This window comes from Diadema setosum, chromosome 12 (genome assembly GCF_964275005.1).
Source record: "Diadema setosum chromosome 12, eeDiaSeto1, whole genome shotgun sequence".
Classification (NCBI taxonomy): Eukaryota; Metazoa; Echinodermata; class Echinoidea; order Diadematoida; family Diadematidae; genus Diadema; species Diadema setosum.
Window position 1 is genome coordinate 3,207,906 of NC_092696.1, and position 25,506 is coordinate 3,233,411.

Sequence of the window (25,506 nt, forward strand, 5' to 3'; positions counted from 1 at the left end):
AATAGTGAAATTTTATGTATTTGACCCTGACCTTTTGACCTTTGACCTTTGACCTCATGACCCAAACTTTCACCAGAGAATCTTAATTGGGTAATACATGTATACACTAAGTTTCAAGAAAATATCTTAAGGCATTCAATAGATATGGTGGAAATAGTGAAATTTTATGTATTTGACCTTGACCTTTTGACCTTTGACCTTGAGCATGTGCACCCAAAAGTTGATAGGCACAACTTCACCCCCTAATACACATACATGCCAAGTTTCATTAGAATACCTCAACAGGTTTCGATAGTTACCTTGTCCACAAAATTCATTACGGACGGACGGAAGGACGGACGGACGGACGGACGGACGGACGGAAGGACGGACGGACGGACGGACGGACGGACGGACGGACAACCCGAAAACATAATGCCTCCGGCACCACTTCGTGGCGGAGGCATAAAAACAAACTTTTTTTTTCTTTTTCGGTCGACATGCCTATCGAAAGTCCTTTTACTATGCATATTATTTTATTGCTATATGCCTTTGTGACGTCAGTTTAACTCATGACAGAGATTTGCGTCAAAACGTACGATTTTCCACACGGTGGTATTGACAGCAATGCATACAGTGAAACACCTCCTCTTCAGCCATGCAACTACCATGGAATGCATACAAACTATAAGAGTACATGCAGTATGCATTCGGAAAACAGCAAGGCTTCAACTACGTGTGGCGTGGGCACTGATCTCTATGTAAAGTATGTCTGGAGACCAGTGTGAGCGTGGGGAATCCCACGTGAACTTTGAGCTATGAGTAGCTTAGAACTAGGCTGTACGTGGATTCAATATGGACGAAAGAGGGCTCCTTGCAAATGTCGTTGTGAGCCATTGCCCGTTTTGTGACATATAGGGCTCACACGGGTATATTCCCCATCAAGGCGTGTGTTTAGATTAAAAAAAAAAGGTCTATAAAATAGCTGGGAGGAATAAGGTCTTTTATCTTCTCTAACCTGTAAAAGTGAGACATGCCGTTCAATCCATCAAATTTGCAAGGGGTGTTCTTCTGGTCAAACTCTGTCCAAGGGTTTGCAAAGTCAGACTATGCATTCTCTTTACTAAAAAAAAAAAAAAAAAAAAAAAAAAAATCACATATTTCCGTATATACATGCGCACAATCAATAGTCCCTTCAAATTTCATGAGAAAAGCTTTCATCTTCATTCCAAAATGCTGTTAGTAGATAATTCTAACTTTTTGTTCCAGTGTTCCACGTCTTACAAGCTTGGCTTTTTTAGTGGAACACTGTTTTCCATCATTGTGATTATTTACTATTTTTGTTGCCGTGGCAAAGTGCATCGTTTCATTTTTACGACATCATTCGTGAATATACTTTATATTGTATTTAAAAAGATCCTTTATCAGACGAGTGTAAGAGAAATTAAAAAAAAATTGTATCACTTTGGATCATGTCAAATTTTTCCTTTTTTTTTTCTTTTTGATGATGGAAATAAATAAACTATTGAATTGAATTGAATTGAATTCCATCTGATTTTTATGCCTCCGCCACGAAGTGGTGCCGGAGGCATTGGCCCGAATTCACGAAGGTGGTGCAAATGAAACCATGGTTTACACCATGGACAAAAACCATGGAGTGCCAAGTATCGCACGGAATATTTCGTTACGAAATTGGTAATTTAGTCGACAAAATGACCGTTTTGTTAACGAAATTATCATTTCGTGGACGAAAAGTTCATTTAGTTACAAAATGTTGTCATTTCGTTACAAAATGATAATGTCATCGACGAAATGACTGATTTCGTAACGAAATATTCCATGCGACACTTGGCGCCCCATGGTTTTTGTCTATGGTTTAAACCATGGTTTCATCTGTACCACCTTCATGAATTCGGGCCCTTATGTTTTCGGGTTGTCCGTCCGTCCGTACGTCCGTCCGCTTTTGTTTACGCGATAACTTGAGTTCTGTTTACTGGAATTTTACCAAACTTGGTCCAGTATGATGGGGCAATTACTTGATTAGATTTTGGTTGAAATCGGCTAAAGGTCAAAGGTCAAGGTCAAATCATTAAATTGTATCCGTTTACGCGATAACTCAAGACTGGATGTAGCAAATTTCACCAAACTTTTTTGGAGGATGATGTATGATGGGGCAATTACTTGATTAGTTTTTCAGTGAAATCGGACAGAGGTCAAAGGTCAAAGATCAAGGTCAAATCCTAAAATTTATCTGTTTACGTGATAACTCAAAACTGGATGAAGCAGCTTTCACCAAACTTCGTCCAAGGATGATGTATGATGGGACAATTAGTTGAGTAGATTTTAGTGACATTGGCAAGAGGTCAAAGGTCAAAAGGTCAAGGTCAAATGCTACAAATGTTGCAATTCCCCCCATATCTATGCAATGCCCGAAGGTATTTTCTTGAAACTTGGTGTGAACATGTACTACTGCGTAAAGATTCTCCAGAGAGAGTTTCATGTCATAAGGTCAAAGGTCAAAAGGTCAAAGATTAGGTGAAATGTTGCAATATCACTTTTCTCGCAAATGGTTCAATGTATCTTCGTGGAACTTGGTACATACGCATGTACTGTCTGGCAGGGATTATCTAGGGAATATAGGGGTCATGGGTCAATAGTCAGGGGTTAAAGGTCAAGGTCAACTCCTCAATATTTTACTATTTTCCTCATATACTAGTATATGCAATGCTTGCATTATTAGTTTCAAAACTTATACATGCATTACCTAATGGAGATTCTCCAGGAAATTTCCAGCCAAAAGGTCAAAGGTTAAGGGTCAAAGGCCAGGTTTCAATGCCCCCCCCCCGAAAAAAAAAATTATATATATTTTGTACCGTCATCACACTCTTTCTTCATACCTTGGCAATTACCCAATGCATAAACTTCCCCCAAATTCCCCAAATATGTGTACCTGAAGTCTTAGAAAATTATAGCAAACCCAGTTCAAGACATTTCTGACAAACCTCTCATTTCAATATTTTGCCAGTTATGTGAAACTGTCATGGATCACACATTGTGAAGACATTGTACTATAGGCCTATAGGGAGAATCATGCATTATGGCGGAGGCATCAGTCGCCATAGCGACATTTCTAGTTCATTTCTTTTTTTTTTCATTTATGTTAGTATCTTTGGTACGATTTTGTGATGCGGTTATGGATATTTCATTATGATATTTACAGGTTATGAGTCCTATAGTTAGGGTCACATTTCTTTAATGATTTTTTTTTAATCATGTGGTTTTTGATAATATCTAACCATTTATTATCATATGAGAAATTGCACATTGAAGGATGGAAAAACTTCTAATAGAGACACCTTTGAAAATGATGCACATTGGGTTTAAAAAGAAGATAAGTCCTGCAGTGTTGATATAGTTTCACAAAAGATGTTTGTAATATATACAGGCAATTATCCTTGCATAAGGGGGTATCATTATCACCTTATTGTCTACAAAGTACCAAAAAAGTCTTTTAATTATCAAATAGATTAAATGTATGCATTTTGAACTATTTCAGTTGTAGCCAAACCAAAGAAATACATTAAAATACCTCAATCATTCAAAGTTTTCGGAAAAAATGACTATTTTATGATTCAGGAATTCAACTACTTTGAACTAAGATCTAGTTCCACAAGAAGATAATAAGAAAAGAAAAATGTAGTGTCAAAGTGAAGCAGAGTGGGGGGGGGGGGGTGTGTGGAGAGAAGGGGGAGGAGAGATTTGACAAAATAGATCAACATTATACTGTACCTCTCCAGAGCTTGTTATGGGATGAATACTTGATGAAAAAAGTCATCTCTTGAAGTAGTGCACATTCTGTTTGAATTTCTTGTATGCATGTCATTTTGTAATGCGCAGTAGAGTATATCATTATAGTAGCTGCGCAATATAAATGTCCTTTGTTATTATTATTATTATTTCCACTGATATGTGTGCACTACATGAATACTCTATAGTACAGTGTACCAGAGTCTAAAAGAAAAAAAAAAATCCTGGAGTAAAGTCTTACTAACAAAAAAAAAATCTCTACATAATCTAATAGAAGCAGGTCCTACTTTTTTTTTTTTTTTTTTTTTTTAACTGAAGATCTTCTTTTTTAAAATCCCAATTGACGAGAGAAAAAAAAATCATTAACAATTTCAGCGATGCCAACGGGAGTACTGCTAGAGACATTAACCCATTTTTATGCCTCCGCAACGAAGTGGCCGGAGGCATTATGTTTTCGGGTCGTCCGTCCGTCCGTCCGTCCGTCCGTACGTCCGTCCGTACGTCCGTCCGTCCCGTTTTGTTTTTGTCGATATCTCAAGAACCGTGTGGTGGTTTTACATCAAACTTGGTATGAGGGTATATCCTTGGGGGATAATACTTTGTGTGGATTTCAGGGTCACAGGGTCAAAGGTCAAAGGTCACAGGTTATTTTGTGGAAAAAAAATTGAAATTTCATGTTTTTCTCCATATCTCGCAAATGGTTCAAGGTATCTTCATGGAACTTAGTATATATATGCTTGTACCGATGGGCAGTGATTATCTAGGAAAGTTGGGGGTCATGGGTCAAAGGTCAGGGGGTTCAAAGGCCAAGGTCAACTCCTCAAAATATCACTAGTTTCCTTAAAATGCAATATGCCTGAAGGTTTTTTTTTTTTTAAACTCGATGTATGGCATGAATTACCCAATATATATTTTTGGGGAAGTTTCTTGCCAAAAGGTCAAAGGTCAAAAGGTAAAAGGTCAAGTGAAAGTGCTAAATTGCACTTTTTCCTCCATATCTCGAAAGTAACTCAAGGTATCATCATGAAACTTACATATTTATGCATGTTCAACCTAACAGTGATTCTCTTTGGAACTGTGAGGTCAAAGGTCAAAGGCCAGGTTTAAATAATGCTATTTTCCGATTTGATACTGAAATTATACTTTTTCCCAATACCTTGAAAATTACTCAATGCATAAACTTATAAAAGGGTCAAAAGTCAAGTAAAAATCATCAGTTCCCCAAATACCTGCACTCTGACATTTTGATCATTCATCCAATTGAACCTAGTTCTAGGAAGGTGAACATTCAGCACATTTGTGTCAAACCTGTCATTTTAATATTTTGCCAATTGTGTGAAACTGTCATCACACATTGTCAAGACATTGTACTATAGACCTATTAGGAGAACCATGCATTATGGCGGAGGCATATCAGTAGCCGTAGCGATATATCTAGTTCTTTTTTTTTTTTTTTTTTTTTACATATCCAAAACAATATTACGTGAGTTTTTTTTTTTTTTTTTTTTTACTTTTCTAATGTTTTCCAAATATTTTTTATATCATTTTTGATAGTAAAAGAGAGTGGGTTATCAGACAAGTGATGTTTAATTCGTTTAAGTTATATCTTTCAACTCATAATGATATTCATTTTCTTATTTCTTCGGAGTAATTTGTCGAGGGATTTAATGTATCTTTGAGAGCAAGTAAGGTCGGCGGAGCAAATATCGGAAGAACAAATCTCTGAGGAGCAAAGGTCATCCGAGCAAATGTAGTAGGAGCAAACGTCGCTGAGTTGTTTGTATTTTTTTTGGTTTTTGTTTTGTTTTGTTTGCTTTTTTTTCGCGGAGAATTTGTCGTAATTCACGAAACAATTGATAGGCGGATCACATGGCGCGTCACCTACAACTAAAGCTTCACTCGAAATTCCGTGCCTGTCGCATGAACTTGCGTGGTATTTGCATGCCAGGCTGCATTGTATGTTGTCGAGCCCACAGGAGGTGCGGGGAGACTAAGGGATCGCCTGCAGGACCTTAATTTCAATCAAATTTGGAGGGAAGAGTGGTAATTTAAAGTTACAAAATTACCAATATAGAAAGGTCATCTCAAGGTCAATGTTACCAGGCGCAGGGATCAATGAACTTTATTGCCCAATGTAAAGAATTTACTGCGCGTTTCGATTATGGCTCCTTGCTTTTGATGTATATTTCCGTTCGTAACCAAACTTGGATGGTAGGTGTCCTTAAGGGTGTTAAATATCACTAGAAGGTCAAAGGTCACAAACATGAGTCAACTAGCTTTTAGGACCCAATGCTAAATTTTCAATGCGCATTTCGATTGTGGCTCATAACTTTAGGTCCATATGAAGAGTTTGTTTGCAAAAACCGATAAGTCCATATTTGCCAAATAGAGATATTTGCGATTAAAGGTCAAGAAAAATAAAGAGAATAATAAGAATTGTTTTGCTTCTTTTGACCATAACTTTAAAAATTTGTACCTTATTATGTAGTGACCAATATATCATTTGAAAGGTATTATTTTGTACTTTATGACAGAGACAGTACTTCAAATCTTCAAAAATGGACTTATCGTTTTTTGCGAACAAACTCTTCATATGTTCGTTTGTGACCAAACATGGCTGGTAAATTTCCCGTAAGTTGAAGGTCACCACAAGTTCAAAGGTCGTAGGTATGTTCAATTAACTTTTATTTAGATTAGGCAAAACGTCAATTTCTTCTACGCAAATGGGCGAGAAACATTGTGTCGCTTGCCTTAATTTTTCCGAGTTGATTGTAATTTTTCCCCCATCTTGTCATGGTTGTGCGTTCAAATCATGCCTCTCAGACCTTGAATGTAGTTACTGGCCATTTGGACGCAAAAAAAAAAAGAAAATGAAAGATTTGTCGTAAGAGTTACATCATAACAAAGCTAGCAATTGTCTCTAAAACTTTTGTCATTGCATGTGAAGCATAAAAAACTCTATAAAAGGCTAGATTACTTTAGAGATTTGTAAATATTATATATATATATCTAACCCTCTACTCTCCCGCCCCAGCTCACCGCCCTGGGCTGGGGCTACCAGCGGCAGGGGATGGCTGGGCTCGCGCCCGGTCTGTAAGGCGCGAGGGGATTTGGTTAGTGCACTCGGACTTATCGACACACCTGCCACACCATCAACAATATTAATTAAATTTATTTAAAGACAAAAATTAAACAACCGTTACATCAAATTCATAAATTTACTTTGGTATTTATTTAAGGGGAAAATCTCCTCTTATTAATCACTTTAAACCCACAGTTGCTGGGCAATTCAACATTTTGATACAATATAACCAAGCATGCGCATAATTCAATCTCGGTTATTTTTACTTACATGGCCTCGGGTGCAAGTGCAAAAAGGGGGGGGGGGGGGTTAATAGGGAGAGGGAAATTGTCCGCGGAATACTGCAGTTGTTATGGAAGCCCTTCCTTCTCTCAGTCCTAGTCGCCGACGTTACCCGGAGCTCCGTCGGTGGCTGCCGTCGTCACTTCGGCCCGGATCGCGTTCGTCGCACCTGCGGCTGGTCTCCGGCTGCGCCTCACTTCCTTCTGGTTCTCCTCAAAACATTAGTGGGCCTCGGGGTGGGGTTTGTGCACAAGTTACAATCTTTTTTTTTCCGCTTGTTACATGGCAACTCTTCGGACAGTGGCACGGACGGCGTTCCCCACGTCAGAAGTAAAGTTCGGCTCTCTCTCCATTAACAACGTTCAACGTTCACCAACGTTCAAAAATTTGATGCCAACGGGCTACATCTTCACTAAGATTCAATCTATCTGGCAAAGTTCTCTCCACATTGTGTCCGGAAATCTCTCTCTAAGTGTGTACCAAATTCTCCCGAAATCTCTCGATGAAAAATCTCTCGATAAAATCTGTCTTCTGAAATCTGTCTTCTGAAATCTGAAATCTCAAAATCTCAAAATCTGTAATCTGTAATCTGTCTTCTCCCTACAATACATGCCCTTTTAAACTAACCCTTAAATCCCTCCTACAATTCCATTATCCAATCATTTTAATTAATTTCCCACACCTGAATTATTGACAACCCTCTTTCGACCAATCCGCTTACCTGTCCCCGACTTGACCCTCTCCTCTCACCTGCGTAACCTACCTGCGTCTCGAACCCAACCTGACACTCTCCCTTCCTCCTAATATTTATAAAACAAAACCCAGCTTCGCTACGAGCCCTTTAACTTACTCCTCCAGCAGGATTCCCGATTTAACTCACACTACCACAATATTCTCGTTAAACACCTCAACTCCTTATCAAACATATACTCCTAACATCCTGCCAGTCGTATCTATTTCTTTGTCCTTTAAAAAAATCACCTGATGTCTATCAAATGTCCTTCTTCTTTATTCCCTTTGTCTGGTTCCCTACACTGTCCTGCCATGCCCTAAGCCCGCTGTCTGAACCTTATTCTTTCCGTTTTATTCCCTTTATTCTTTCACCCTGTGCTTTGCCCTATCTACTTCATGACCCTCTAATTTCTTATCAGTCCCTTTATAATGCCCATCCTATTCGGGAGCCCCCCATTTTTTCAGCTCGTTACATATATATATATATATATATATATATATATATATATGATTTGAAAGGCATGCCTGCACTGCTGTCTCACAACAATGCGGACACAACCTTTGCGCATAAATAGTTGATTAAAAAAACCTACAATTCGAAAGTTTGAAAAATAGAACTGATACATTGTAACTTGTGATTAATAGCGATTTGAAGCATCAACCCAGTTGTATGATTGTATGATCTATTTGTTTATTTCATTATGGACTTATGATATCTCATATTGCTCCTCACGATTTTTTGTTTATTATTTTATATAATCGTTTTTTTAAATCTAGTGTATGTTTGTATTGTCTACTAAATTTCAGTATGTTTTTTATCCGAAACAAACATGAGGAAAAACAGCCTTGACCGAATCTTGTTGCCGAGCTTAAATAAATGAGCGAAAGAAAACGGAACGAATCTTTTGATATATATGCATTAAGACACTCTAGAATTTCTATCTTAAGCGTTTGCGGTAGGTACTGCCCCCACTGTTCGGGGATGGAAAGGGGAAGACATCCGACTACAATGTGACCTTCAAGAGAAGCCTTACATTGTGTATTGGAACAAGGAACGCTTCTCAGAGCAGGAGCCGAGGACGCCAGTGGCTACATTCAACGATGGGACATATGAAAGCAGGAAGGAACGTTTCAACATGGTAAATGACTTCAGTCTCGTTATTACCGACCTTGAAGTGGCCGATGAGGGACGATACTATTGCGAAGTGGCGCTGAGAGATCTGCAGACGTCCGAGAATACCACCATCGTGACGATTAGCTGTAAGTAATCCTCTGTCATTGGGACAAACACATATTGAGAAGCATGGTTTAAGACTTTGAGCAAAGGTTCGTATTACTTTGACAGACTTACACATGAGTTTTGTGTAACAGGCTTCAACGGTACTCGGAAGTTACGCACGATTTTTGGGCTTAACTAACTTTAGTCACTCTAGGGCGTATTACGTCGTAAAACACCCCTTCGTATTTATTTTGTACTTTAAGGAGACATACTGTACATTTATATCTAACATTGACATAATTATTTCAGTGTGTTTTCACTGTTCAAATGGCAATAAACCTTAAATTGACGTTCTGTTATATTCTTGTTGGAATAAATAATGCAAAAATCAAATCAAATCAAATAAAAAAAGAAATCAGATATCACGGTAGATGCAAAACATGTAACTCCACAAAAAGGATGAAGTGTGCTTAAAGTTTTTCAATTCTTTGCTGAGCAAAAAAACTACAATTGTAATTTCAAATTGAATAAGAAATTCGCGTAATTTGTGTAACAAAATTGGTCTTTGACCTGAGAGGGCAGCAGATAGTTAGAAATCCCCTGTACTGTGTAAAACCAATGGATAGAAGACACACACATGTGTCAATCAATGCTAGTGTGTCCAGGGGGCTAGCACCCCTTGCCACTTAGTCTGGGGTATAAAACGCCACGTGTGTGCAGTGGAAGTTCAGTCTTGCAGTCTTTCAGCAGTCTTTCAGCAGTCTCGCTGCAGTCATACAGAAGCAGTCTAAAGGCCCCCTCACACCTGAGCGAATTGCCTGAAATATGACTTGCGATGGCTGGCGAAAGGCATTTTTGGAAAAATCGTTTTCAATGGTAATTGATAGTAAGTCATATTTACCCTTCGTGTTTGGGTTCGTACGCCTTCTGCACTAACAGTTGCGATTATTCAAATTCGCGCGGGATTTTTGAACATGTTTAAAATTTCCCGACGAATTGAAAAATCGTCTGTCATTTGCATCTCTTATTTAGTCTGCGGTAATCGTTCGTTTATCGTTCGTGTGCTATCGTCACGCATAGTCCCTCGTCGCGCTTTTGCCAAGGTGGACCGATCTCGAAAGAACCCTAAACGAAGCAACACAATGACTAAATATGACTTGCGCATAGAAACGAAGATACTATGACAAACGTATTTTCGCTTGCCATCTTCTATGCGAAGGGAAACTAAGATTGACTTTTACTAAATTTGAAAGGCGATGCATACACGAAGGCAAGTCTAAGAGATACTATGACAAACTATGGATTGCGAAGTGATACGAATACGAGCAAATGACCTGACGAAAAATTGGCGAATGCTGAGCTGCTCTTTGTGACCAGCCACTCGCCACGCTACTCATATATAAACATTCCACCTGAAAGTTTCAAAGTTTCTTCAGAAAAATGGAAGATGCAGCCCGCCTCAGAGTCCAATATTTACTGGCAATGGCTCAGAATGATATTATTCATCAGCAGCTGAACCTACACCAGTTCATCAGAGGCCGATTCAGATGGAGACGAGGCTTCAGACGACGTCGTATCTGGAGAAGGACGTGGCTGAACCCTGCCAGAAGAAGGGCTTTTGGAATCTACGACCAGCTGTTGGTTGAGCTCCGAAGAGAAGACCCTTCGACTTTCAAGAAATTTCTCTGCATGCCCCCTGAACTCTACGATGAAATCCTGGAGAGGGTCAGAGGAAGAATCAGGAGGCAGTACACCTGGTACAGGGAGCCGCTGGAAGAAGGTCTCAAGTTGGCAGCTACTCTCCGTCATCTTGTGTCTGGCACCAAGTACTCCGACATGCAGTATGGGTGGAGGGTGCCTGAACACACCCTATCTGTAGTGGCCAGGGAAGTGTGTCAGGCCATATGTGACGAGTATGCAGATGAAGTCATGACAGCCCCTTCAACCCCTGATGGATGGAAACAACTTGCTGATGGATTCTACAATTCCGGTGGAATTTTCCCCACTGTGTGGCAGCTATTGATGGCAAGCATGTGGCCATCAGAAAGCCTCCTCTGTCCGGCTCGCTTTGCTGCAACTACAAGGGCTTTTTTAGTGTAGTCCTGTTGGCTATTATAGTGGACAGTGACTACAAATTTATCTGGTGCGATGTTGGTGGTAGGTACGATACAATAGGGGAAAGGGGGTAGGTCGAGTCAATTTAGGGGTACGTCAAATTTGTTATCATCTCACCTCCATTGTTACTGTTTCAATATTTTTTTTTTGCTAAAATGATAGCAATTGGGGCAATTCATCTCAGTTTTTGCTTGATAGGACCCTACCCTTTTTCTTCTTCAAAAACGTGCTTTAAGAATAATTAATAATATTGGATATTTATTTCACACAAATGATCTTTTGTGTAGAAGCAAAAATCTGAAATTGATTGATTTGTTTCATTATAATGTTGGTATTTTTATGTATAAATTTTCAATTGATGAGCTTCCTGACATTTTTGCACATATGTTCATAAGAAATAACTCTCTTCATATCTACCCAACTCGTCATCGTGATGACTATCACCTTCCACGTACTCGCACAATTTTTGCGAAAAAAAAAACATTAATGTTTACAGTGCCATAAATACTGGAATCTTCCGGCTGATTTTACTGTTTATCTTTGTCGTCCTTTAAATGTAAATGTTGCGTGGATGATTTCTCTGGCCGCACTGAAATCTGGACGGACCTGGGGGGTGTTTCATAAAGCTGTTCGTAAAGTTACGAACAACTTACGAGAGACTGGTGATCAGTACTTGTGCTGAATTATGGAAATTCTGATAAGTAGAGCCCATCAGAACTGATCACCAGTCGCTCGTAAGTTGTTCGTAACTTTACGAACAGCTTTATGAAACAGGGCCCTGGTCTCTTTTATACTCCCCGAGGAGCGCACGCACAAGTACGGGAACGCCTGATCTATTCTTTCGTCTTCGTTTCCAATCGCACGCCATATCAAACCATTGCTCATTGTTCGTTCGTCTTATCGGGTCATATCAACCCTTCGCTCGCCTTCGGCCGCAATTTACTCAAAGAAGTGTACCGAAAAATCGTTATCCTTCGCATGTCATATTTATCCTTCGCTTACCGTTCGTTGATCATATTTGACTTTAGTTTATAATCGGATGATTTGAAGGCAATTTCATTTGAAATCGTTGAATTCGCGCGCATTTCGTGCGTTTTTCTCATTCGTCCCCCTTCGTCCCCCTACATTCGCTCAGGTGTGAGGGGGCTTTAAAGCTGGTATCTCACTGAGCGGCGAACGTTTGCGAACGTAGCGAATTTGAGATTCGCCATCTTTTCTGACGAATGTTTGCGAAAAATCAAAGTTCGCTTCCGCCATTAGCGACAGTTAGCGACTTTTAGCGATGTTTAGCGACAATTAGCAACACTTTAGTGAATGTTTGCGAAAGTGTTTGCGAAACACAGGTGGCGACTATTAGCGAATGTTAGCAAATGTTAGCAACAATTTTGCAAATGTTAGCGACAGTTTTGCAAATATTAGCAACTGTTTGCAAATCCTTTGCGACAATTTGCAAATGTTCTTGGACCTAGAAAAGTACCAGGCGACAATGTGTAGTCAGACCCATAAAACGAACGTAAAACCTTCCCCTGAATTCAGATCTCTTGTGACGACCGTTTAAGATAGATTTCCAGTATATGGAAATAAATTTCTGCCAAGAAGAGGCTCAACGTGTTGCTATCCTTGAAGAGCTGCTTTGTCAGGCTGCTGCTACAGCTATTGTGCAGCATAAGAGAAAGAAAATAAAGAAAAACAAGAAACGAAGAAGAAGAAAGAGAGAGAGTCAGAGAGTGGTTGTTGCAGAGGACAGACTTTGGCCAATATGAAAAGCTTTTGCAGCAATTACAATCATGATGGAGATGTCAAGAACTTTCTTAGAGTGGAACCTTGTCTGTTTTAAAAGCTTTTATATAGGAACCATATACCATAAAAACCGTTTGCGAACTTTCTTGCGACTGTTAACGAACAATTTGCAACCCTTTACGAACCCTGGCAAAATCCCAAATTCGCTACGTTCGCAACCGTTTGCCGCTCAGTGAGATACCCCCTTCTCACTGAGCGGCGAACGTTTGCGAACGTAGCGAATTAGGGGGTCAGCGGCGAACGTTTGCGAACGTAGCGAATTTGGGATTTCGCCAGGGTTCGTAAAGGGTTGCAAAAGCGTTCACAAACGGTTTTTATTGTCGCAAACAGTTTTCTTGTCGCAAAGAAATTTTGAGCATGTTCAAAATTTCTTTGCGAACCTTTGCGAATTTGTATTTTCGCTAACAGTAAGATTTGTAAGATTTTATTGACTCTATCGACCCCCTCTCGGGGTATGAGAGTACAAACATATTTACAATATATGAATACAAAAATATAAGTGATAATGTACATGTACGTGTGAAAATAACAGATATAAATAAATATGTTTACAAAACAAGGCGTAAAGGACGTTTAACTACTCTACCACTACGTGTACAAACATTCACATCTACTTTACTTTCTACAAAAATACTGTCTTTCTTCTTTGGTATTGAAGAGAACTGAAACATAATAATTCTGACAAATTTGGCTAGTTTTTTCAAATGGCAAGCATTAGTTGAATTGAATAATTTGGCCATATGTAATGCACTTGGTCTACTGGCCGTCAAGCTACTTGGTAAATACAATAATCTCTCTTTGTTGAAAAAGGGACAAACAAAAATATAATGAAATTCATCCCCTATATCGTCGGATGAACAAATAGTACAATGCAATTCATCTGTCAGGCTTGCATCAAACCTGCCCTTATTAACGGGTAATCCATTAGATCTACATCTGAATTTACTTAATGTAATATAATCTTTCCTACACAAGACTTGTAAATACTTCTCTAACATCAAATTATCCTTAAACATTCTATAATTTGTACAGATTCTATTTGACCATGTTGCTGCTCTCCACTCTTGAATAAACGTATCAAAAAGTCTAACTTTTGAGGTGTGTGAAATCCATGCAGCACTAAATCCACCCCCTTGTGCTAACCACATATTCCCTAGCCCTGCATAATGAAAAATATTTGCGATAGATAATAACCATTGTGATTTTGACGGGGAGTGTATGTCTCCTTGTAAATGTAAAAGAAATTTGAAAATTGTACATGAGTGTTTGGTTTCTTTTCCCTTGACTAATCTCAACCAGAATCCAATCATTCGACATTTAATATGGTTCAAAATTACTCCACGTCCAGTTTCACCATAAACCATACAATCAGGAGTACATTTGTTCACAAGCAAAATTTTTCTTAAGAATTTCCTATGGAAAATTTCAATTTGGTCTATGCACTCATAACCCCAGACTTCACAACCATAGAGTAAAACAGGTAAAACAAGATGATCAAATAGGTGGCACTGTGTGTCCACAGAGAGCTGTAACTTTTTAGCCTTGACCAACATGCTATAGAGTGCTTTTCTAGCTTGTGTGACTTGTTTAGAAATTGCCTTTTTAAAACTACCATTATAATTGAATTTAACTCCAAGGTACACAAAGTCATCTACAACCTCAAGTGGATCACCAGCATAAACGAATTCAGGAATTCTTCTAACCTTCCCACGGGAGAAAATAACAATTTTAGTCTTGCTTGCATTTACAGTCAAGCGCCATGTCTGACAATAACTATTTACAGCATCAAGAGCTTTTTGCAACTCCTCCGGAGTTTCTGCTAAAATTATTGTGTCATCTGCATAAAGTAAACAAGAAAGATTTAAAGCTTTTTTGACATTATCAGAATCCAGGTGGTAAGAAATCTCACTTTCCAAATATTTAAGTCCACCATATGAATTTCTTATGTATTCTTGAAAATCATTCAGATAAATGGCAAATAAAAGCGGGGAAAGGTTTTCACCCTGTCGTACACCAATGTTACAAGTAAAAAAACTCTGACATCTCCCCCCTAACCGCCACACATGATTTAGCACTTTCATAAATATTCTTAATGACAGTAAACAGTTTACCCCTAAGCCCCATCTTCAACATTTTGTACCATAAAGATGATCTATCAATTAGATCAAATGCTTTCTTGTAATCAATAAATGCACAGTATAAGCGTTTTTTATTTTGCAGATAAACATCAATTATAGTCTTCAAAACAAAAATATTATCAATTGTAGAATAATTAGAACGAAAGCCAGCCTGTTCTTCACCTAACATATTAGCTGCTTCGAAAAACTCTGAGATTCGATGATTCAAAATGGAAGTAAAAAGTTTTCCTAGACAACTGAGAAGAGTTATTCCTCTATAATTATCAGGATTTGTGTCTATACCCTTATTCTTAAAAATAGGAATGATAATCCCTATGCACCAGTCAGTTGGAACAATACCACTGTCCAGTACCACATTAAAGAACTTTACCAACACATGAAGCAGCTCTACGGGACAATTCTTAAGGAATTCATTTCTTATGAAATCTTTTCCACAAGCTTTTGAATTTTTAAGTTTCTTAATCATTAGTACCACTTCTTCCAAGGTGACTGGGGCATCCAAGGGACCATCTGCCTCAACAATTTCTGAAGTACCCATACTATCTTCCAGGCCTGTGGGCTGGTCATCTTGGCTATTACCTAAACGACTAAAATGATTAACAAAATCCCCTAATGAAACATTTCCTGTTTTCTTTACTTTGCGTTCATTATTACTGTTGAGTAATTGCCAATATTCTTTCGGATTTGATGCCTGTAATGAACGGAGAGATTCATTCAAATCTCTATGAAATGTCCTTCTTTTATGTCTTAATAAATTCTTATAAAGCTTTCCTGTAGACTCATAATGATTCAGTAGACAAGTAGCCCCTGACCTGCCCAGAAATTTAAGCTTCCTCTTTAATCGATTTTTAACATTCAAATACTCCTGACGGGCAGCTCTACATTCTGCATCAAACCAAGGCTGATGGTTGTTTTTATCCTTATTGACAGTCTCATTTGTGTTTATATTATGTCGAGATTGTCTCCACTTACAAATGCCAACATCTTGTGCAACACTGACGAACATATTGCATAATTGTGAGTAACAAAAATCAATACTATCTTGATTTGCATTCCCATCTAAACATTCCACATTTTCACACATTAGCTCAGCCGAGTCCTTGATTTTCTGTTTAAATATTGCAGCGCTGTCACTGCTCCACTGGAATAATAAATAACGTTGACTTTCATTAGGCTGTGAATCTAAAACTGCGTTGCCTACTGCAGCGTTTTGAGAATTGTTAAAAACAGTGTCGACATTCACAGCAGATTTAGAATTTTCCGATTGCAAGGTCACACTGACAGGACAATGAACATCTGACAAACATTTATCAAATACATCAATACTGAAATGTGTAATGCTAGAAAATAACTGGCGAGATACAATAACATAATCAATGGTGCTACAACCACCATTTTTGTTGAAACATGTGTATTTTCCGACAGAATGATCTTCCCCTATTCTTCCATTAACAATCCTGAGATCAAAACTTTGGCACACATGATTAACAGACTTTCCATTATTATTTACATGGACATCAGTATTATAACGAGTAGTTGGAATATCTAGGCCATCAGTAGTTACATGCATATAAGAGGCATCATTACAAAAGCCTAATCCAGTCTGATCTGTCAACACATCCTCTACATCTAAAAATCATCAAGCAAACCCGTCCTGGCATTGAAATCACCCAGCAAACAAAAGGGTGCATCATATCTACTTTTAATATCAATAATATCCTTCACCAGGTTGTCAAAAACTTCATTAGAATGGTGAATTGATCCCTCACATGGCAAGTACACTGCACCAACAATAAACTCAAAACCTAAAATTTTACTATTTACCTTGACCCATAAAATTGATTCAGAAACTGTTGCATAAATTCTTTCAGAACAATAAAAAATATGATTCTTCATCAGAATACACATACCGTGAAACCCACCAAACTTTTGTTTATTGGAATATTTTGGCATACTATAACACTGAAAACCGCAAATATGAGATTGAGACAGATCTGGTGTGTCTGTTTTTGTCTCTAAAAGACAGATTACATCATATGCTTGCAAATGTAAGTCCAAAATTCCAATATCGAGTTTACTCTGCAAACCATTAACATTCAAACTTATGAATGAGATCTGGGTTAAATCTGTAGATGAAAGAGGGCCGGGTAATTCCTAGGTCGAAATGTCGAGGAAGAGACCCGACTTTTTCAGCTTGTCCTCACTCCATCCTAGACGCTTGAAGAGGTCGTCTGGACCGTGAATGATGTGCTTCTTGTGCGGGTCGCTCTTCAGAGTGCAATGCACCTACCCATCGATTGTCCATACTTTCTCTGTGTTCTCGTCTTGCTTCACAGCCTGAAGAAGCTTGGCACGCCCAGGGGACAGATGCTCCATGATCATTATGTCCTTGTGTTGTTCCGAGTCCTTTAACTTACGCTTACTACGGAGGAGCTGAGTGCGGAGGTCACGACGTACGAAACGCGCAACAATAGATCTCATTTTATTGGGCTGAGGCCTCCCCACGCAAACATTCGCAAAACACTTGTAAGAAATCGCAAACGGTCGTAATACGGTGTCGCTAACACTTTTATTTGATTCGCCACTGCTAGCGAACAAGTAACCGTATGGTTCCTATATAAAAGCTTCTGAAACAGACAAGGTTCCACTCTAAGAAAGTTCTTGAAGCTCTTGACATCTCCATCATGTAATTGCTGCAAGTCTGTCCTCTGCAACCACTCTCTGACCCAAACAGTCTTTCTTTTCTTCTTCCTTTCTAATTGTTTTCCTTTATTTTTTTTTTCTTACGCTGCACAATAGCTGTAGCAGCAGCACTGACAAAGCAGCTCTTCAAGGCTAGCAACACCGTGAGCCTCTTCTTGGCAGAAATTTATTGCCATAATTATACTGGAAATCCATCTTGAACGGTTGTCACAAGCCACCTGAATTCAGTGGAAGGTTTTACGTTCGTTTTATGGGTCTGACTATACATAATCGCCTGGTACTTTTCTAGGTCCAAGAACATTCGCAAAATTGTCGCAAAGGATTTGAAAACAGTTGCTAATATTTGCAAAACTGTCGCTAACATTTGCAAAATTGTCGCTAACATTTGCTAACATTCGCTAATAGTCGCCATCTGTGTTTCGCAAACACTTTCGCAAACGTTCGCTCAAGTGTTGCTAATTGTCGCTAAACATCGCTAAGAGTCGCTAACTGTCGCTAATGGCAGAAGCGAACCTTGATTTTTCGCAAATGTCGTCAGAAAAGTTGGCGGTCAGTGAGATACCAGCTTAGTTCATTCAGTTTGTTCTGCAACTCTAGTACTACTAGTACTCAGTAGTGAGTGCATGCAGGGAAACTGGGAGTTCCTTCAGTGCTTGCAGCATGCATCTATATCTGTAGTGTGCATGTCCAGTTTGTACCACAAATGCAAGATCAGCGTTCTCCAGATAGCAGTTCCTTTCCTGTACTAAAACTTTGCCGTTCATGTAATTACCGCTTGGCCTGGTTGCTACCACTTTACCAGCAAATAAAGACAATTGGGACGGTATGTATTAGTTGCTTTAGGTGCAAACTGTTATCGTGTAAAGCCTTCTCATGTGATCATGCGGATGACGATGATTGTATGATGTGTGCCATGCCAGATTGCATTGCATTCTACATGTGAATGAAGAGTGTATTTGCCAGCAACGATGAACTTACGGTGTACTTCAGAGATGAAGTGCGTGTGTGTAAGAAAGGGATTACAAGTTGGAGCCTCCTAATTACTCCAGCAACAAATAGCACAGCACACTCATTAAACATCAAATACCCAATATCGCTACATTTTGAAATTGATTTTCCTATTTTCCCAGCGATGGCATCAGGACATACGATTGAGGAATGTGCTGATAGAAGTCAATCTCGTCAAAGCCGATGTACATATCAATCTCCCTCCAACACCCCTCCTTCAAATCTTACTTGTGTGGTGAGTGGATTCAAACCTAACGTTTCCATGCTGTGGACCAAGGAGTCGGGAAAGAGACTGAATTCTGTGGTTTCAGAACAGAACACACTTTCTGACGGCACATACGAGAGGTTCGAGACAATCACTGTATCAGCCAAACATGGGACAGAGCAAACCTTCATGTGCGTGGCTACCGGTGACTCGCTGAATGGAACGTCGACCAGAGAAATCACCATTCTGCCTATACATGTATCAGGTTCCGTGAAACTTTCAAACTTTTTTGTTTCTGAATAACATTAGGTAAACACGTTCTGAAACCTAGACAAATGTTCTGATTTTTAATATCTTTGTCACCGTATAATCTGATACGACATTTTGAGTAATCTAAAAATATCACACACGATTATCAAGTCTACCAATGAAAAACAAAGTGTTTATGATTTATGATAAGTGAAGACAGAAAAAAACAAAACAGAAAAAAAAAAAAAAACTAAAGACTTTTCTCAGGGTGACCTCTGAATTATGATTTTGTCACACTATTTGTAATGTATTATGTGTAATCAATCTATTTTTTTTCTTTTGGTACTGGGGCAAGGCATAGAACAGAATGTCAACCTTGTAATATTGACCCATTTATTTATTGCCTTCTACATCCGTTGATGAATGAAAACGTGCATCATCTTTGTTTATATTTGTATTAAATTTCAGGAAAACGCGCTCATTTCGCTTTTATCATTGGACTCGCCATTGGCCTGCCTGCTGCCCTTATCATCGTATTTCTCCTTGTTGGAAAATATCTTCAAAACAAACACCCAGACTACTTACCAAGAAAAGGTGTAGATCTTTGATACTTCTTGTTTGAACGTGTTTTCATCCTTGTGTGCATGTGTGTGTGTGTGTGTGTGTGTGCGGAGGGAACTATAGGAAGCCACTGGTTACAATATTTAATTGAATAACAGTCAATTTTCATCAACATTTAACCCATTAAAAGGTGCTAGGGAGTTAGAAGTTGTGCTGATAAACCAGTTCTTCGTTATAGTTGTGTGACGTATTTAGCATAGGCTTGCAATCAAACAAAATGCCCGCAGTGGAAGATGCAAAGACAGACTCGAGTTCTAGGATAAACATACAATTATAAGTAAGTGCTTATCAGGCAGCATGTATATATGTATATATCTAACAAAAATACCAATGACGTTGTTACCATTATTGTTCATGATACGTTTCAGGATGTGGCTGGAATCCGTGCTGGCGAAGACCAAATGAACTAGAGCGAGGATTACCGCTGAGTATGAAAATAGTTTTATCCGTTCATCAATTCATTAATTATTTGTTTTACACAACAAATGTGGTTAAAAACAACAAAAGAAAAATCCTGTGTCATCTCATGAAACGACATAGAACATAGTGCCGTGGAAGTCCATAAATCATATTTGTTTTTCATCCTCAAACTGAGGGACTTTATATGAGTCAATTATTCAGACTCATGCATAATTCAATACAAGCATAAAACAATTACAGTCATAATTGATAGTTCAATTAACATAAAACGAAAATTCTGAATGTAACTAATTTTATTATCGTTTACTCGAATACTTCTTTTTTTTAGATATCATTGCAATATAACATAAACTCATATTTTAATTCTTTTACAATAAATGACACAGTGAAACGCTGGTTTCTGTCTTCTTCCATGAGATAAATGCTATGAATTGCATATTCCATGAAATTCATTATTGCGTTGATGAAGAAATAATCCTTCTTACAAATTTCATTCCCGGTTACAATGATTTTCTCATTTATGATATTTTTTCTTGAACATTAAAAGATATGGTCACTAATCCTTGCCGAGATGTTTCTTATTCTCCGACGGTATAACAAATAATGCATTAAAGATTAGTTGTCATTGCAGCATTTGCACTGTGCATTTATTGTTATATTTCCATTTCAGTCGATTACCCTTAAAGGTAGGGGATACCTTTTACAGACCTCCCAAAATGCAGCAAAACATTAAATATGAACCTCAGGGGACTTGCTTAGGCCACTGCTTAGAAATTTGGAAGTCAACAGTTATCTAAAATTTGAATGATGCACAAAACTCAACTACTCAGTAGTTCTGTGTGTCAGCCACACTTAAGCCTTTTTGTTGCAGTCTTCTGTATTTGTTATCTATAAACACAAATCTAAAAGTACAAGAGCTGATGTAATAACATATAGAGTGTGTGGCAAGAATGTATATAGAACTGTTTGTAAGTGTTGATGAACTTTCTTTACAAAATATACATGATGGACACACATGCGGTGCATGGGTCTGCAAAGGTAGCCTAGTAATGTACTGGAATTTACGGTGAGCCCCGAAAAAAAATTCAATTCAAAATTTAACGGTCAAAAAATGTACTAAATGTTACCTTCCACTTTCAATACTTTATGGGAGTTTCTAAAATGATACTCTCTTCAACATACCACTGTATTTATACAACTCTTCATTTAAGGCATGCAAATGGGATTCCCTACCTTTAAAAGGTACAATATGTGACGGGTTACGCCATTTCCTGACCCACTTTATCTGACACACTCTTTCTGACACACTTTTTTTGCCATTCACTTTGTACACGGGGCAGTTTTCATGAGACGGCGTCTGTTATTGGCTACTGTGCTAATGAATATTCAAGATTATGGTATGGCTTGTCGAACGTCGCGCTCAAGGCCGGCCAATAAGAGGCGGCCAGGAGCTGGTGAGCTGGAGGCGCGCGGCAATTTCTAACCTCATCCACGTGTAGGCCTTGCTACTACGTGGGCTTACAGTACCTTTTTTTTTTTCAGCTGCTTAACCCATCCACGTACGGGCCTCTGTGTACTAGTAATCTTCGTGCCTGCCTAGTAAGTCGGCAGTGAACTTGGGCGCGATCTTCCCTACGGCGCGATCTACACGCGAAGGGTATTCATGCTCCCAACCCCCCCCCCCCCCCCCAGATAGCTCTGGAACATTCCATTCAATGACGGGGGGTTTATTTTGCAATGTTATCAAATAACTCTCATGTAAGCAAATTCTTGCCATAGCTAATCTATTTTAGAATAAAATCGTAATCCATCTATGATTAGATAACCTAATTCAAATTGGCAGAGACATAGAAAAATATTTGTTTTACAATCGTGTTACGTTCAACTACTCATCTGTGCTGAAATCCGCATGTCTGCTCCACACATGTTATCGCTATCGCTCAAACTTCGATCGCGGTGCCGGTGGCTTGTGTGTGTTTACAACATGTGTGCATATGGAGGAAGCATGGGGCTGAAAAAACAGTACCACGTGGTGAGGTAAAAAACAAATCGGACGTAAGAAGTCGTACATTCGAGAGCTAAACAGACAAATAGCGAAAACAAAGTTCACTGAAAAGGTCTTGACACTGTAATGTATGTTCCAAATTCATGTCTGGCTTAGTTTCGAGAGAATTTTCTACACTTGTAAAGGTTTTCTTTGCAAGAGATCAGGAGTGAGATCGGTGAAGTAGCTAAACATGTACTCCATGTGACTGTTGGTGACTGTTGCATGCATGCTTGCACGTGGCTGGGAGAGTGCGGCAAGAACGCTAGGAATGCACCACCAGCACGTACGGTGGGCTGCAAATTCTTGGGGCAAAATTAGACTTCATTGTTCAGCCCGTCTAGTATTTATATATTCATAATAATTCTAATTCTTCATGAAATCACGATAAAAATTCTTCATATTTATATTCATAATACATTTAAGAAGCGTAATATGAAATATTTTGACCTTTTTTTTTAAATCCAAAGAAAAAAAATGTTTTGAATAAAAAATTGATAATAAATAATAGTTCTTGACTCAAGTCTAAACTTCGTGCGTCTTCTTCCAGTTACCCCGCAGTTGCCCATGGATACGACGCATAAATAATCAGCTGTTTGCTGAGTCATTCCTACCCTACTGCCTCTGTTCGAATTGAGAGCGATTGTGATTTTATCGGTGGCATTTATAGTTTCATGACCTAATCCAATAAAACTAGACAAATTTAAACATCAAATGTTGTGACAGTTTTTGTCAGAATTTCCTATCAATATCACTTGTTGCCACGATAGTTTTGAGATTTCACTAGCTTCATTATCGAAGCTGTTCTGAGGCTGTTGGACATTTGAAAGAACTGCTTTGTAAGAAATCACCTTTTATTTATTATCTATTTTCACACACAAGAATTTTGATGACTTACATAATCTTTTAAAACTATTCTAATGTCATAATATTTCATGATGGTATGTGTTCTGTCTTTACATGGCAAGATGGGATTTTTTTTTCTTCCGTCCAGGGTCAAAGAAGGAAGTGACAGGAAGGAAACCAACACGATAGGAAGGAAATGAAAAGGATAGAATGAAACACCTGCTCAGCGGGCTCTTTTTTATTGATTTTTACAATGGTGAATGCAGTACATCAGAATTTAAGTAAATTTACAGTTCTAAATAATTTATCATTTGAAAAATGAGCAAAGAAAATGGGATATAATCGAGTTCTTAAAATGAAAACTAAATTAGCATCGCCATTTAGATCTAATATTTACTAAAGAATAGCCCTGAGGCAACCTTATTGTCAAGCTTTTGGTTGAGTTTCTTTAGAGAAACGAATTTTTGGAGCACTAACCCAAGTGAACAACCAAAAGGTAAGAAAAAAAACTGATTAAATGCAGGTCTCTAGGTCTAGACCACTCCTGTGCATGAGCGAGCAACAGCCCCCGTGGACAGTGTCACTCTCGTCCTTGGCCTAGGCTAGGCTACTCGTGTCGTTCTCGCCATCATCAATGATCAACGTCATGGTCACACGAAATAAATTGCATCATCAAAAGGGTTCGTATATCATCACCAGAATCATTATGATCATCATCACTATCATCTCAACCACAGCAAAACCCTGAATATCATTCCCACCATAGTCACTCCCAGCTCACAAAAACACATCAGCATATAACTATACACAGCCCAGTCGCTGTACATGGTACGTCGCATAGCGTAACAGCGTCTGGTCGGGCTAATCAGCATACAGACATCGCAGACTTTGTAGCTAACTACGTTAGACTTTATCAATGTTAGTTGTACACAAAATGAAACGGAGGTGGAAAACTAGTAATGAATACACGGAGATCATCAACGATGGCATTTTACCGTAGAAAAAATACACTGAACATCTTGCACCGCAAAAAAAAAAAAAAAAATTGAGGTAAAAAACTACGTTGAGGAAAACTAGGGTGAAAACTCGCTGCTTGGAAGACGAACGATGAAGACACTGTACGGTAAAAATGCACACGGAAACAAACGAGTGGGTACCATGAATGTTCTCGCACACACGTAGATAATCTACATCGTGTTCAATCAAAAAAATCAACAAACACTCGAACAAAAACTCACCTCTAAATTGTTGCAAACGAGATAATCACTTCAAAAAATGGGGGAAAACACTTGTGGTAGTACGATTGTACTCTAAGAATAACAGAGATAAGATGATACGAAAGCAAAAGAGAGAAAAAGAGAGAGAAATGGACAGGAAACCTGCAGAAGTTATGCCACACTCACTGGCACTAAAACGCAATTCAACACACACACGCACACTGGTAATCAGATATCGTCATGGACCCCCCTGAGGAGATCGATATCACGCGTAAGTCAATAGCTAAAAGCCAATCACAAACACAGAATCAGACCGAGTGACTTATTATGAAAAAATTATCGCAAGGCTGATGAATATTCATTAGCACAGTTGCCAATAACAGAGGCCGTCTCATGAAAACTGCCCCGTGTACAAAATGAATGGCAAAAAAAGTGTGTCAGAAAGAGTGTGTCAGATGAAGTGGGTCAGGAAATGGCGTAACCCATATGTGACCGTGCACCTCAAAACGAACATAAAGTCGCACACACTGATTTTGCGTGAGGAGTGAAAATAAGTGAAATGGGTCAACCTAGCCGAACTTGACTTTTTCATATTTTCTGAAAGAGCGGGTCTTCTTTACATTATGCTAAATTTTGGTATCATAAAACGGGCGGAAAAGTGTGTGTTTTTTTAGCAGTTTATCGCGAACATTTTTGGTAGAATAATGTGATTAGGTGTGTCTTTAGAATCCCTTTTTCATTTCTAAAAAACCTTGTCCACACTCTTCAATTTCAACTCTAATGACTTTTGAAAGGATATGGCTACTGCTTTGAAAGTTGGCGTTAATTATGGACAGAATGTGTTGATGAGGCATACTCAATTTTAGTTTAATCTGATAATCCCTTCATTGTTGTTAATCTGGTGATTTACTTCCTGTTTTTTGTCCCATTCATTTTATGTCAAAATGCATGATACAAAAAGTTGCACTTTAGGCCATAGGAAGCATATTGTATACATTTCCTATGTAAGTTATCACATGACCTTTTTAAATTGTGTAAT

General features: G+C 38.5%; 1 protein-coding gene across 1 annotated transcript in view; it reads left to right on the plus strand.

Moving 5' to 3' along the window:
- The window catches only part of LOC140236295 (uncharacterized), a 140,515-nt gene that overhangs the window by 38,441 nt on the left and 76,568 nt on the right, over positions 1-25,506 (plus strand). Inside the window, exons 3-6 of the mRNA XM_072316249.1 lie at positions 8,831-9,142; positions 18,988-19,335; positions 19,788-19,913; positions 20,309-20,368. Coding sequence (XP_072172350.1) covers positions 8,831-9,142; positions 18,988-19,335; positions 19,788-19,913; positions 20,309-20,368 — 846 coding nt within the window. The remainder of the gene's footprint in view (positions 1-8,830; positions 9,143-18,987; positions 19,336-19,787; positions 19,914-20,308; positions 20,369-25,506) is intronic.